Below are 14296 nucleotides of genomic sequence, written 5' to 3' on the forward strand. Positions count from 1 at the left end.
CTCCAAATTTAAATACGTTTGGATAATAATTTAAATTAATTATATTTTTTTACATTTTATTCACATCACTACAAATACGTCATTAATAAATATATTCAATCTACTAAAACAGTTTCTTTATAACACATAAAACTAAACTAGAAATAATACTAATGAATGACTCAATTATTATTCTTATAAAATATTTTATTTTGTATTTTACTATTTTTCCACCCCGCGACCCTACTGAGGATAAGCGGTGCAGCTAATGAGATGAGATGAGATCAGACTATTTTTCCCATTTTTAACAAAATGTGCTTGCATTGCACAGCAAAAACACAGTTGAAAATTAACAGACTAAATAAAGATATACAATTAAATAAATTATGAAAGCTCATACTAAAATGAGAATAATTATTTGCCAGGACATTCTAACAAACAGTATTTCAGATGAATAAGATCTTAAGCTATGAGGCAAGAAAAATGAGAATACTAAAAAGAAATGCATGCTTTTTTTTGGCATAAATATGAAACAAAATGTAGGTCATTGCTATCTCCAGTGTTTTGCAGCAGCAGGATAGTGGTGATGGTGGCTAGACAGAAGAAACATAGCGATACGGAAGAGTGCATAGTGAGGTTAGGAAAAAAGCCCAAAACGAACGCAGCCTGTTACCTTCTTCCTCTTCCTCCGAGTCGCAATAGCTTTTATCTTCGATGAAACCGGAACTGGCCGAGCTTCCAGTGCTCGCAACACTCTCCAGACGACGCTTCATAAGCTCACTCAGCTCGCTGAGCTCGCACGCCGTCCCGGATGACACGGCCTCGCCGTCCGCAATCTGGATGCAAAATGCATGGCCCGCTTAAAACTATGTAGAGCTTGAGCAATCGAGGAGACGGGCAGGAGACCCACCTTGTAGACAACAAAGTTATCCCGTTTGCTTCGTAAATAGTTGGACAAATTGCCGTATTTACAGAACTCGACGATCATCATCAAAGGCCCTGCAAGGACGAGATGTATCGTAGAATAAAATAATATGGTAAGGGTTAGTGATGGGACTAAAGTGTTAGAAAAGAACGCGTTCCTGCAGTGCAATAACTTTTCTCAATAACGAGTGATGTAATGCGTTATTCGTGAAATGTTAACCCAACTGTTGTTACTCTGCAACTCTATTAATATAAGTAAATCACGCCTGTGACACAATATCTTCTGATTCCTAACCTTTTTTCCTCCACTCACGATGTGACATACCACTCACAAACTGAGGATCTTAAGAAAGGCTGGTGTAAAACAACTGAATACAATGACCGGGGCCCCGTTGCAAGTATAGAGTAGGAGAACACTGAACTTCTCCTCATGGAGATATTCTTCCTACCATATATACTCGCATCTAAGCGTTTTTTACAACTTTTAAATGAAATACTGTAATCAGGGGGTCAGTTTATGTGCGCATATTTAGGTATGTGTCACCAGTTGCGAATGGTAGGCAGCTCATAGAGAGGGGCGTGGCTCATAGAGGAACAACTCAATCAATGGGGCAATCGTGAGCACAGAATTTACTGTAAAAGCGTGAATTTATTTTTACACCATACACCATGATGGGAGAAAAACAAAAACGAAATAAAATAAACAGTACATAGAAATGGAGAAGGAAATATTTAAGTGGTTTGAAGCCCAGAGACAAAATTGATATGGTGTGTCTCTACTAAGTGTTCATTTGCAAGCTCTCAAGAATGAACAAGCCAAAAATTTTAGGGGTTCCCTGCTTCCACAGGTTGGTGTACATGCTTTTTTCTATTAATTTCATGATCTGGCTATTTTAAAGTAGTTCTGGGGGGCCGACTTTGATGCAAGTACTGCATATACGGTAATATATAACTAGACACACTACTTTTGAGTGACAGTAATCTGTGAACTAACATAATTACTTTTTAAATGAAGTAACAAATGACTATAATTACTGTTTTTCAGTAACACGCCCATCATTGAAAAACAATTCAGCCGTAAATGACCAAAAGAACATTTTCTGTTTTGGACGGTTTTCAAGTGCCTCTTAATAGAACAATGCTGTGAAAACATCACTTCAAAAGTCAGGGAAGACACGTGGAGGGGTAGGTTTGTGCATGACGTGGCTACTCATTTTTAATTTTGTTTCTGTTCTTCGGTATTTTGCCAAAATGTTTTACACTTACGGTGTTGGCATCCATATTTTAAGCTGACCCCTTTTTGCACATTTTAGAGAGTGAGTAAATAATTATCTCTGTGTAAAGTAAGGAATTGGAAAGAGATGCTGACCTCCTGGCTTAGTACAAGCGCCAAGCAGGTTGACCACATTGAGGTGGTGTCCGATATGAATGAGGATCTTCAACTCTGACATCAGTGCTTTGCGTTCGTTGGATGTGGCGCCTCCTGTGGGAAGAGACAAACGGCTTTACTATTCCACACTATTGTTTAGGGTCATTTTAATAATATTTGTGTCTTATACTGTAAATTTTGAAGTCCTAATACAAAAAAATTGCTGCCAGATCAGATAACCAAATGACATCTGCATGCTACGGGGAAATCATTTATGATTACTTTAGTTACATATAAAACTGTCAGTTTAGCTGTGCTTGGAAATGAACCGAATATGTGGAGGACCAATCCTCTGTATGTAGAAAAAATTGCATACATAAAAAATACCTACATATATATGCCATATTAATAATAGAAAATGTAACTAAATCACATAATACGTAAATATATGACATAAACGGCATTCATTATTTTTTCTTGCATTTATTTATATAAATGTTTCATGTATTTATTTCTATTTATTTCTGTTTATTCTGTCATGTAATTCAACCAGTTCAGGGTGTCCCCTGCCCACTGCCCGAAGATAACTGGGATGGGCTCCAGCACCCCGCGACCCTACTGAGGTTAAGTGGTGCAGATAATGGATGGATGGATGTATCATGTAATTGGTCATTTATCTACACCACCGATCAAGCAATAGGCAAAAAGCTCAAGAGGTTTGACCAGCCCCCTCATTTGAATAACATTTTGTTTTTTGTGGGTCCTCCTCTTGTTCTGGTTCTGACATTGTTGTGATAAAATACACGATAAAATACATGAACAAATAAATGGCAAAATACATGAACAAATTAATACTAAAATAATGCTATGACCAAATGTGTAAAATATATGAATACATTGCATTTATATTATGTTACTACATAGGTATTATGCTGTGTTGATTTTGCACTCATTATTTTATGTGGCATTTAATAAAATTAATAAATATTTATTAATACATGTATTTCTGCACATAGTAGGATCGGTCCTCCATACAAATATTGTAAGCAAACTTATGGGAAAAGAACAGCAAAACGTTTCAGACAGCTTTCAGTCTTTTGACTTGACTTGACTTTTGTAGATGCACAGCAGTGCTGAAAACCTAAAATGTTATTGGTGAGGCAACAGTGAACCGTCTAGGTCTAGAATTTAACATTGCATGTTCATTAAACAAAAATGTACATAAGTATGATTTAGTGAGCCTTTAGACTCAGTGGGGTTTTATGTTGCATGGCCAAGTCCGAAATTTATGAGCCGCAAAGTCTACACTCGTGCAGCAAAGCGAGTCAGTCTGCTGCTTCCCATTAATGTCGACCTGCGAGTCAGCTAAGAAGCCAGCGAGAGTTTTTCGTTACGTTTCTTGGCAACATCATGAATTCCACATTAGCTGCTCTTATCGTTTCGTCATCTGTGCTGTTACTTTGTCAGCTATTATGAATATAATGATGATTAATGCAGGCAATGATTTATAAAAATATAATATTGCAGTTCAAAATTTGAAGCCATTATAAATAAGACACTCCTTGGACAAATGGACACAATTTTTTGTAGGATGCTTTTAAGAGAGACAATTCCTTGCAAAGGTTCTCAATTTCTGTTTTGGCACCATTTGCAAACTCAGTTTTCAAACTCAAACCTTTTGGGCACCAGGACCTTCTTCCAGCTAAGGGCCCAGTCACACAGCCTTTCACGGGCGTATCGAGGCTGAATGACGGCCAGAAATTTCTGCCTGTGAAGGAGACGCTGTTGGACGCTTTGAGATCGCCATACAGACGAGATACAGCCGTGCTTTACATGCACAAAACTTTAGACCACGTGTAACTGCGGGCGGCACACGTGGTACACACGAGGTAATGACGCGGTACAGACACGGAACGACGTGCTATGGCCGTGGCCAGGGCGTGGTTACACGCGGGTAGGGCGTGAAATTTTAGCGGGTAATCGTGGGTGGAGCACGGTCACAGCACGTTTGTTCTGCGCCTGTATCGTGGTGTTATCACGTGAATTAGCGTGTGTAACGCGTGTGACGGTCAGACGCCTTCCTCTGCGTATATACAGTGCGATTTGCCGAGCACACGTCAGTTGTGCTCGAGACGTCAAGGGGTGAACATGGATCCCCGTCACCGTAGTGACCTCGTCTTAATACATTTTTATTTATTGACATTTCTTTTCATTTCATAACAAGATAATAAAATAAAAATGAAAAACTATTACAATAATAACATATAGGCTTCTTCGGTGCCATAGCTTGAAATCTTGATCTTCACGGGACTGTGTCTTGAGCGGTTATGATTTCTACAGCCCGGTGTTGTGCCGAGAAATGCATCCCTGCCGAGATTTGCATCCCCTCGCTACTATAACCACTTTTACTTTGTTTTATCTCACTTTTATATCATTTTTCGAGAATGTGATGGCAAAGATATAACCAAAACCACTTCGACTTGCATTTGTTGGGAATGTATACAATTTAAACCATTCTGTCTTTGTATTTGTTGTGAATGTAATCGAACGGTAATGCACACCGTATATAAATCACTTTTGAGAACTGTTATGGACTCTACCATAAAGTTTATTATGCTGAAATAAGCTTTATGGTAGCGTGCATAACAGTTTCAATACGAGCGATTTGAATAGAAAAGGGCAAAATAAACATGTTACCTGATCAAAAGTGATTTATATACGGTGTGCATTACCGTTTGATTACATTCACAACAAATACAAAGACGGAACGGTTTAAGTTGTATTACATTCCCAACAAATGCAAGACAAAGTGGTTTTGGTTATATGTCCGCTATTACATTCCTGAAAAGTGATATAAAAGTGAGATAAAACCAGGTCAAAGTGGTTATAGTAGCCAGGGGATGTAAATCTCGGCAGGGATGCATTTCTTGGCACAACAACGGCTCGGCAGCTTTTATACCCGTGGTCCACACGCGGAAATGACGCGATGAGGAAGCGGAACAGTCGCCGGCGTCTGTTTTGCGGGCATACCACCGATCAACAGCGGGTTGGCCAATTTTGTGCATTTTCCATCGCGGGCAACCACGGGCAAAAAAAAAACGGAAAATTTTACCCGCGATACAGACGCAAACTGCTGTGTGACCAGGCCCTGAGATAAGCTGTCCAAGGAACTGCTTGTATTTCTAATATAAATTACTTAAAACCACCACCAGCACACCTAATGACCATAAAAGTTGTGAATTTTTGAGTAAACAAACATCATAAAATGAACATTATAATAAATACTTTTACGGAAAAAAAACCCACTCAATTTTTTTTTTCTTGAGATAAAAACATCTGAGTAAACCCATTTAGAATATTTTACCCATGATGGGACATAAGGTTATCTAGAAAATTTGAAAACAGAAACAATGGAAATACAGTATTTTCCTGTTAATTATATCAGTAATTGCCCTTTTTCAAAAAATATTTTTGCGGTTTGTGGATAATTGTATTTCAGAATTGCATTAAAAAAACTGGTAAGCTCTTTGCAATAATCAGTAAGTAGTGTTAGGATATTGAAATGTATTACTGTGTATTAATGTAAATGGGTGAGTTTTCCAGTTTTATCCTTTTCAATCTTTTAATCCATCATATCATTCTAATCAAGTTAATTATTAAGTGGTAATTATTGCACCTTAATATTATCCATATATTATAATGTACATATTTACTTATTCAGTTATTTTTTATACAACTGTCGCCACAAATTATCAATTAAATTAACCATTATGTCATGATTACCCAAGTGGAGCCACCTGGGGTAATCATCTGACGCGCGGGAATGCGCTCCCTGATTGGTTTATGTTCCCTTTTTAAGCTCGCTACGCCGAGACCTGTTTGTCTGAGGATTACTTCTGTACCCCGTAAGACTCTCCCGATTACATGTGCCTTCTTGTTTACCTGATTCTGCCTGCCTGCCTCCGATCCGACCTGCCTCCGATTCGACCTGCTTTCGTCCCACGCTACGATCTTCTCTTCAGTCCTGGTAAACTCGACCTGCCTTCGTCCCACGCTACGATTGATCACGTCTCCCGCTAACCCTTACGCTTCCCCAAATAAAGACTTGTAACGAACGCTCTGGGGTCCCCTGCTCTGTTCTGGTCCTTCCTGACACATTATGCATTCTTCACATTGTTCCAAGTGGTGTTCCGCAGGACTATGTCTGGACCAAGTGTGAAGCTGGTGCCTTGGGAATTTTCCACTGACGTCTGTGTTCTGCCCCTTTTATATATAAATGATTGTCAGCCATTTTGGAAGCACAATTGCAAAACCATAACAGCAATGTTCAGATTATTTTGTTTTATTTTTTGTATTTGTTATGTTTTACAGCTAAACTTATTAGCTTGCTCTCTGCCTGAATATATACATGCACGTTTTTCACCAAATAGATGATTGTAAATGAATATGGACAGCCAAGATACAGGTGAGCTCACACTCCGCTTTTTGAGAAGCAAGGCTGTAATATCTCATCTCTCATCTCATCAGCCGTACCGCTTATCCTCATCAGGGTCGCGGGGGGGCTGGAGCCCATCCCAGCCATCTCCGGGCAGTGGGCAGGGGACACCCTGAACTGGTTGCCAGCCAATCGCAGGGCACACAGGGACAGACAACTCATTCGCTCATTCACACCTAGGGACAATTTGGACCGGCCAATTCACCTGAAATGCATGTTTTTGGAACGTGGGAGGAAACCGGAGTGCCCGGAGGAAACCCACGCAAGCACGGGGAGAACATACAAACTCCGCACAGGAAGTCTGGAGCTGGATTTGAACCCACAACAGGTTCCCATGACATGAACTATGCCGCACAAGCGCTAACCACTGCGCCGCCGTGCTGCCAGGCTGTAATATCTGAAACTAAATTGTGTGTCTGTCATGTGCAAAAGTAATTGATTTCAAAGATGGATTTGATCACCTTCCATATGAGGCTAATGTAAACCAGTTCATATTTGAACATAAAGGGCCTTGAGAGTTTGCGTGTTACACTAATCCCTCACACTTTATATATTCCAGACAAATAAATGAAAAACTGGAAACCTTTGAGCATCTTGACTGCAACAGTCTTGCATGTGGAGAGTTTGTCAATCCCGAAAGCAGAGGCCTCTACTACTTTCCCAAATGCACCATGACCTAGAGTTTTGCCTGGTCAAAAGAGAAGAAACTTTAGCACATGCTAACTAACACTTTGGTAATACGCTTATGTTTACCCACCTAATCTGAGCCGATCACGGGGGAACTCCCATTTGCTGCTGTCGTACTGCAGGAGATCGCTTTGCTCTTCCAGAGGACACTCGTCAGGGTCGATGATGATGGAAGGACCCATTTTGTAGTGCACTGGCTGTTGCTGGGTGGGGTCGAATGAGAAAAACGTTAAACAAAAACAAAACAAAGCCACTAGCGTTAAGAATAAGGGGTGGACAATACTGAGAATTTTAGAATCGATCTGATCCAACAACACAACTAAAGTACTTTTCCTTTGCACAATATTCTAAAAATAAAGTCACTAACAAAAATAAAGTATGAATTGTCACACCTTGGCTTTGTTACCACAATGACAAATGATTTACAGGTGATGTCCGGGAACAGTAACATGTTAACATATTTGGTACCAGCTCATTGCCCTCTGCAGGATGAGATTTTTTCACTTGTTTCCGTAAATTAGTGGTGTTGCCACGGTAGTAAATCAATCAATAGTATTGTACTTTTCTGTAGTTGAAAAAAGTTCACACCACTCCACTCCAAGTACTTGCTTAGTATCGATAATACCTAATGAGAATGTTTCAAAGTCTTTGTGGAATTCCACAGGCTCGGGTCATTGATGCATATTCATAATATTTTCTCTGCAGTGTCCACTCTTACCTTCCTCAGCTTACGGATGAAGAGAATGAGCATGAGCCAAAGAAGAGTGGCGGCAGCTCCGGTACACACTAGAATGATGACCTCCACGTTGGGCTTTCCTTCGTTCCCTGTGGTGAGAGCCAAACAACAACACAGTTAATCAAATTCGGTGAGCCAAATCCTTCAGATGATTACATATGATTATTATTTTTCATGCAACCTTAATGACACTGACTGTGATCCAAGCTATGAAACTGAAAATGATGACAGCATTTACTTCATTAACTCTCATCAATATAAAGAAGATTGATGCAAAACAATGATCTCTGTGAAACAAAACGGAAAAAAATGATTCCTTCTACGCTCGAATAATTTCTTTGTTTCTGTTAAATAAAGAGTGGGGAAATTATATGTTTTTTTCTGCTTTAATATTGGACACCTGCAAAGGAGATCACAAAACAAGACAGTTTGTCATTTCGACTGTCATTCCTTATTGTTTGTTTGTTATTTTTAGTATTTTACACTATTTTTATCATTTTATCAGCAATTAATGTTGCTGTGCTTTCATTTCCACCTAGGGATTTTTGTACAATCTTTGCGAGTTCAAAATTCATCTGTGTCTTCTCACCTTATTTTGAGTGTCTACTAAACCAGTGTTTCTCAACTGGTGGGACGAGACCCAAAAGTGTGTCACGCACCCATTTTTCTATGTCATGGCAAAATTATGCTACTAAAAGAAAACAATAACCGAAGGTCATTTAAACTCCTTGACAGTATATAACGATAATTCTCTGCAAATGTGAGTTAACACCTGCCATTTCACACGATAGAAAAATACCAATATTGTTTCTTTAGACAGATACTGCAAATAATATGTGAGATATGGATTTTTATTTTTTTGAAGACAAAAACACTGAAGAGAAGCTTTTTGGATTTCTATGAAAAAATGCAGCTGGTCGAGCATTAAAGGGAATATTTGTACTTCAAATTGTTTTGGTTTTGCTGGTTATTTAAAATATATTCAAATTATAATGTGAACATATTCTATTATATCTGGTTCAAACTGCATAATCATTTCATACAATAGATTTGAGAAGTTTTTTCTTGGCTTGTAAAAATTGGTGGATGGTGGGTTCAGAAGTCACACCAGTTAAAAACCACTGGATTAAACAATAAACCAAATACAAAACCAGAATTAATTTCAGTCCTAAAACTTGAAACCACTCATCGTCTACTACAAAAAAAAGAGTGAAAACACTGTCTCATTTTGAGTATGACAACTCATCAGTGCACTTGTCTGTTTATTAACCAGTCAAACAATAGCATCAAACACATGACACCTGAAATTAACTGTATTTCCGCTTTTTCTTCGCAAAACAATCACAAATGCCCTTTGTAGCCGTTGACCTGTTGAGTCATCCTTTTTGTCAAGAGTTGACCTCATCACACGTGTCAGGGGTCATGAGTTCATTGCGACAACCCACTGCATCAGCTTTGATCAGAAACCTCAACAGAATTCAATTCCTCTGCAATGTTAGCCCTTGTACACAAGTACAAATCATTTTGAGTCAATGTTATTGCAATTATTTTGATTATACTCATAATGGTCACTCCACTGATGACGCTATAAACACCGCTCTTCATGGTGCGCTGGGTCATTTAGAAAATGCAGAATTTTGTCAGAACGCTTTTTCTGGACTTCAGCTTTTTGATCAACACCATCGTCTTAGAGATCCTGGTGAAGAAACTCGTCCAGCAGGGGCTCTTCTCCTCCATTTCCAGCTGGATTATGGACTTTCTCTCCAACCGCCCATAGGCTGTGAAACTCGGCCGTTATGTCTCCACCACCCTAAAGCTGAACACCGGATGTCCCAAAGGATGTGCACTGAGCCCTCTACTGTTTACCCTGTATACTTTGGACTGTTCACCAACCCACCCCATGAACAAGATTTGTGAAGTTCGCTGACGACCCCACCTTTGTAGGACTCGTCTCTGATGGTGAAGAGAAAGCAACCAGGAAGGAGGTGCAGACGCTGACGACACGGTGTTCGAAAATTAACTAATACTCAACACCACAAAATCCAACTAAGTCATATTTGACTTCAAGGAGGACACGCACAACCCAGCCTCACTCATCATAAATGGAGACTGTGTGGAGAGTCCACCCCTTCAAATTCCTTTCACTGCACTCCTGTTACAATGCACTATTCTTATTCTTACTCGTATTGTTTTTCATATCATTAGTCTTCTTCATCTTCTTGTTAATATTTTTTCCTAATTATTATTTATCTGCTTTTTATTATTTTTTATTATTATTATCGTATAACTCAGGCCAGTATTTAGAAGCACTGTTTTATTTTTTTTTTACCTGTTCAACCTGATAGTCTTATATTTTTTTCTCTTCAAAGTCTTTATAGTACAGTGCATGTTTTACCCTGAAGTGCCATGTCTAATCTCATTGCATACAATGTTTCACAACGTTGATATCAATGACATTAAAGACAATTCTAATCATAATTCTAATATTGTGGGGGTGAAGAGTTTGAGGGTCTTGTGTGAAAAATAAATATATAAAAAAATATGTATATAATTCATACTTTTTCCAAACTTCAGAGGTGACAACATGAGATATGGATTAATTGAATAGTTGATTGATTCCATCCATCCATTATCTGCACCGCTTACCCTCAGTAGGGTGGCAGGAGGTGCTGGAGCCCATCCCAGCCATCTTTGGGCAGTGGGCAGGGCACACAGAGACAGACAACTCACTCGCACATTCAAACCTAGGGACGATTTGGACCGGCCAATTAACCTGACATACATGTTTTTTGGGGGAATGTGGAAGGAAACCGGAGTGCCCGGGGGAAACCGACACAGGCACGGGGAGAAAATGCGGAACTTGGTACTTTAACATTTACATCTAAAAATAGGGGCCATGCTGAGGGACAACCTTACCAAGCACATTGACAAATGCACCCGTCTTGACGACACCTTCGCTGTTGCTGGCTACACACTCGTAGAAACCCTCGTCGTCTTTTTTCAGTCTTTCGATGTTCAACGTGCCGTCCTTCTTAAGAGTTATTCCTGCGAGTGAGCAGAAAACACGTTAGTTCTGGAACGGTTACGTTTACTTGAAATTGTATTTTAATATCCGGAAAATTGTTAAAGTGATGTTTCTGTTTTTTCTTTAATCTAAAGGATGCAAACACAACGTGTGTTTCACTCGTGTCGTTGGGTCATAATAGAAAAGATTTGAAACTGAGTTTAGTGTAATTTTTAATATATTTTTTAACTTATTTTGTATGGTTGTTTTTATCCATCCATTTTATGCGCCACTTATCCTCAATAAGATTGCTGGGGAGCTGGAGCCCATCCCAGGCATCTTCAGGCAGAGGACAGGAGACACCCAGAGCCGGTTGCCAGCACATAGACAGACAACTCACTCACTCATTTACACCTTGGACCTTTTTGGTTTGTGGGAGGAAAGCGGAGTGCCCAGATAAAACCCACGCAGGCACAGGGTCAACGGAGCTGGAACTGAACCCTGGACCTAACCACTCAGCCGCCGTACCGCTGTATGGCTGTTTTGTGTAATTTGAGTCATGGTACAGATGCTCCCCTACTTATGAACATTCTACTTACACAAAACGGTAGACCCGATTTTTTTCGCGATGTGGAAACATCTGGATTGTGCTGTAAATTAGATTTTGTATTGTGTGCACCTTTTTCCGAGTAAAGGACAGTACTGTAGTGCTTCTTTCCGCTGCGTGGCGCTGTGCGAGGTCACCCAGCATCTACGCTGAAGAAGAAATCCGGCTTCTACTTCCTGGTTTGTGTGTAATCGTAACAACGTGTACTGTATCGCTAGCGCGCTAAGAACTTTGACGTTTTTATTGCTTAATATATCGTGCATCCATTCCATATGGTTGGTTTAAAGTGTAAGGAAGAGGCTAGCCTTTTTTTTTAAACGGAAGTGGAATAAGATGCGTTTGAAAAAAAGGTCAGAACGTTTTTTCCGGCCACTTTTTACCATGGAGGAGGACCTCTTGATGCGCAAGTCCCAAAAGTAAGTAAAACCTCACTTTATTTATCTTTATAGAGCATTTTATTTTATGAAATGTTTATTTTTAGTACAAAAATACAAGTTACTTATACAAGCCTTAAAAATATTTATATAAACCATAGAGATACAAAATATAACACTGAAGCAACTTACGAACAAATTCAACTTATGAACGATCGTCCGGAACCTTCCTCGTACGTAAGAAGGGCAGCGTCTGTAAATATTCATTTGCCCTTGTCTTACAAAAAAAGTTAAAATCATTCACAAATCTCTTTGACTTTTTACATATTGAAGGGTTTTAGGTCATTTTGGTCAGGTGCTTGAGCTCGTGTGTATGACTTTTAAAATCAAACATACATATTTGTGGTTATGTTGTGTTCAGGTGCCAAAATACCAGCTTGATATTGCGTGATTTTGTTTTATTTTGAAATATCATCACTGTCTTTTAATTCCAGAGACAGTTGCTTTTCACACATTAGGGTAGTGCAATAAATCAAATAAATTAGTCTAGTCCGTCATATCAAAAAGTGTCCATTTGAATTATGGAAAGCAAGTGCTGATTACCAGGCAATAGTAACTGTTGCATTTAGCAAGTGAGACACATAATTGTAAACTCAGACTGTCAACTGTCTGTCAAAACTGATAAAATTTAAAAAAAAATGCTTGTCAGAATATTTATATAGGGTTTAATTTGAATAAATACACGTTTTATAAAAATATATTTTCATCAAGTAGGACGTGGCACTCATTTTTTATAATTCGAAATCATCAAAACCGACATTTCATTTTAGGGCCACTTTGACAATCCTTAGTTGTTGCTAGGCAGTTTTTGTCAAGCTTGAGAAATACTGACCTATAGCAAATTTAAATAAATAAAGCAAGAAAGAAAAAAATCAAAATACAGTCTCATTGTACAATTTTTTTAATGCTATTCGATAAGTTTTTGTTTTTTTAAGAATAGACACCTTTAAAGGAGATTGGATGCCAGTTTTTTACTTTGACTATTGATTGTTGTTTGTTCTTTAGGCTTCTATGCACTGTTCACATAATTGTCACTATCGACAAATTATGTTAAGGTTCTTTAAGATCCAGATCTTTTAGGGCGGATCTGGTTTTGTAACCTAGAAGGTTGCAACTTCTTATCCTATGCTTTGGCCATCTCCTGTTCTCCTTTCAAGTTCAAAATCCATTGATGTCGTCTCTCCTTTTTTTGAGTGTCTACTAAACTATTATCCAAACACTACTTCAATAACAACCAATATGTGTCATAAATATTAAATACAAATTAGAAACAAAAGACCAACTTGTGCATGGAAACAAATCCCTTTACCGTTGAAGTAAAATGAAAAACATCATAGCACTGCTGCAGTATCAGCGTGTGGCTGTAAATAAACTCATTTTCTAAACAGCTTTTTTTTGGAATACAGCTTAATTTACCTGGGCCTTCCAGCAGTAGAATGCCGTTTTTGTTCCAGGTGATGGTAGGGTCAGGAACCCCTTGCGCTTGGCAGTTCAGCACCAGCGTGTTGCTGCTGTTTACATTCTGATCAGTAAGATTTTGACTCAGCCATGGCTGCCTCCTTGCTGAAGTACACAAAAACGCACAACTGTAATGACCTGTTCAGAATATTTATACAAATACATCTGCAAAATTTATAATTAAATTCACTGCACTAGTTAAAAGAACAATAAAGCCCTAATAAAAAATAATTGTCATAAAAAGGCTAATACTTACAATAGTACTGCGTATCGCTTACCAATTAAATCCAGCGCGGCTGACTTGACTTCAAGCTTATTTTGAATCTTAAAGGCTCGACACTTGTATCCGGCCACGCTGTATTTGCTGACGTTGTGCAAACGGAGAGAGATGGAGATTGAGTAGCGGTCAAGCTGGAGACGTGACACGTCAGAAGCGAAGGTCCGATTTTGGGAATCCAACCACTCCAGGTTTGTGTAAAGATAACGTGAGGCCCGGCAGCTCAATGTTATGTCGTCTCTCTCAACGGCCGACTTAGGTTGAATGGAAATGGCCTCGGGGTGATCTGGCGGGACAAAGGAGCCTGATGTTACAACGTTTGAACT

General features: G+C 39.0%; 1 protein-coding gene across 5 annotated transcripts in view; it reads right to left on the reverse strand.

Annotated features, from left to right (window-relative positions):
• kdrl (kinase insert domain receptor like) overlaps nucleotides 1-14296 on the reverse strand; it is a 78291-nt gene that overhangs the window by 23627 nt on the left and 40368 nt on the right. For all 5 annotated transcript variants that reach the window (XM_088344697.1, XM_088344696.1, XM_088344695.1 and 2 more), the window contains exons 13-21: nucleotides 13972-14256; nucleotides 13652-13798; nucleotides 11107-11235; nucleotides 8173-8279; nucleotides 7525-7657; nucleotides 7351-7455; nucleotides 2273-2386; nucleotides 890-978; nucleotides 653-815 (exon numbers count right to left, since the gene is read on the reverse strand). In XM_088344697.1, the coding sequence (XP_088200823.1) occupies nucleotides 653-815; nucleotides 890-978; nucleotides 2273-2386; nucleotides 7351-7455; nucleotides 7525-7657; nucleotides 8173-8279; nucleotides 11107-11235; nucleotides 13652-13798; nucleotides 13972-14256 (1272 nt within the window). The remainder of the gene's footprint in view (nucleotides 1-652; nucleotides 816-889; nucleotides 979-2272; nucleotides 2387-7350; nucleotides 7456-7524; nucleotides 7658-8172; nucleotides 8280-11106; nucleotides 11236-13651; nucleotides 13799-13971; nucleotides 14257-14296) is intronic.

Source organism: Urocampus carinirostris, chromosome 9, assembly GCF_059441175.1.
Source record: "Urocampus carinirostris isolate Australia breed hairy pipefish chromosome 9, RoL_Ucar_1.0, whole genome shotgun sequence".
Classification (NCBI taxonomy): Eukaryota; Metazoa; Chordata; class Actinopteri; order Syngnathiformes; family Syngnathidae; genus Urocampus; species Urocampus carinirostris.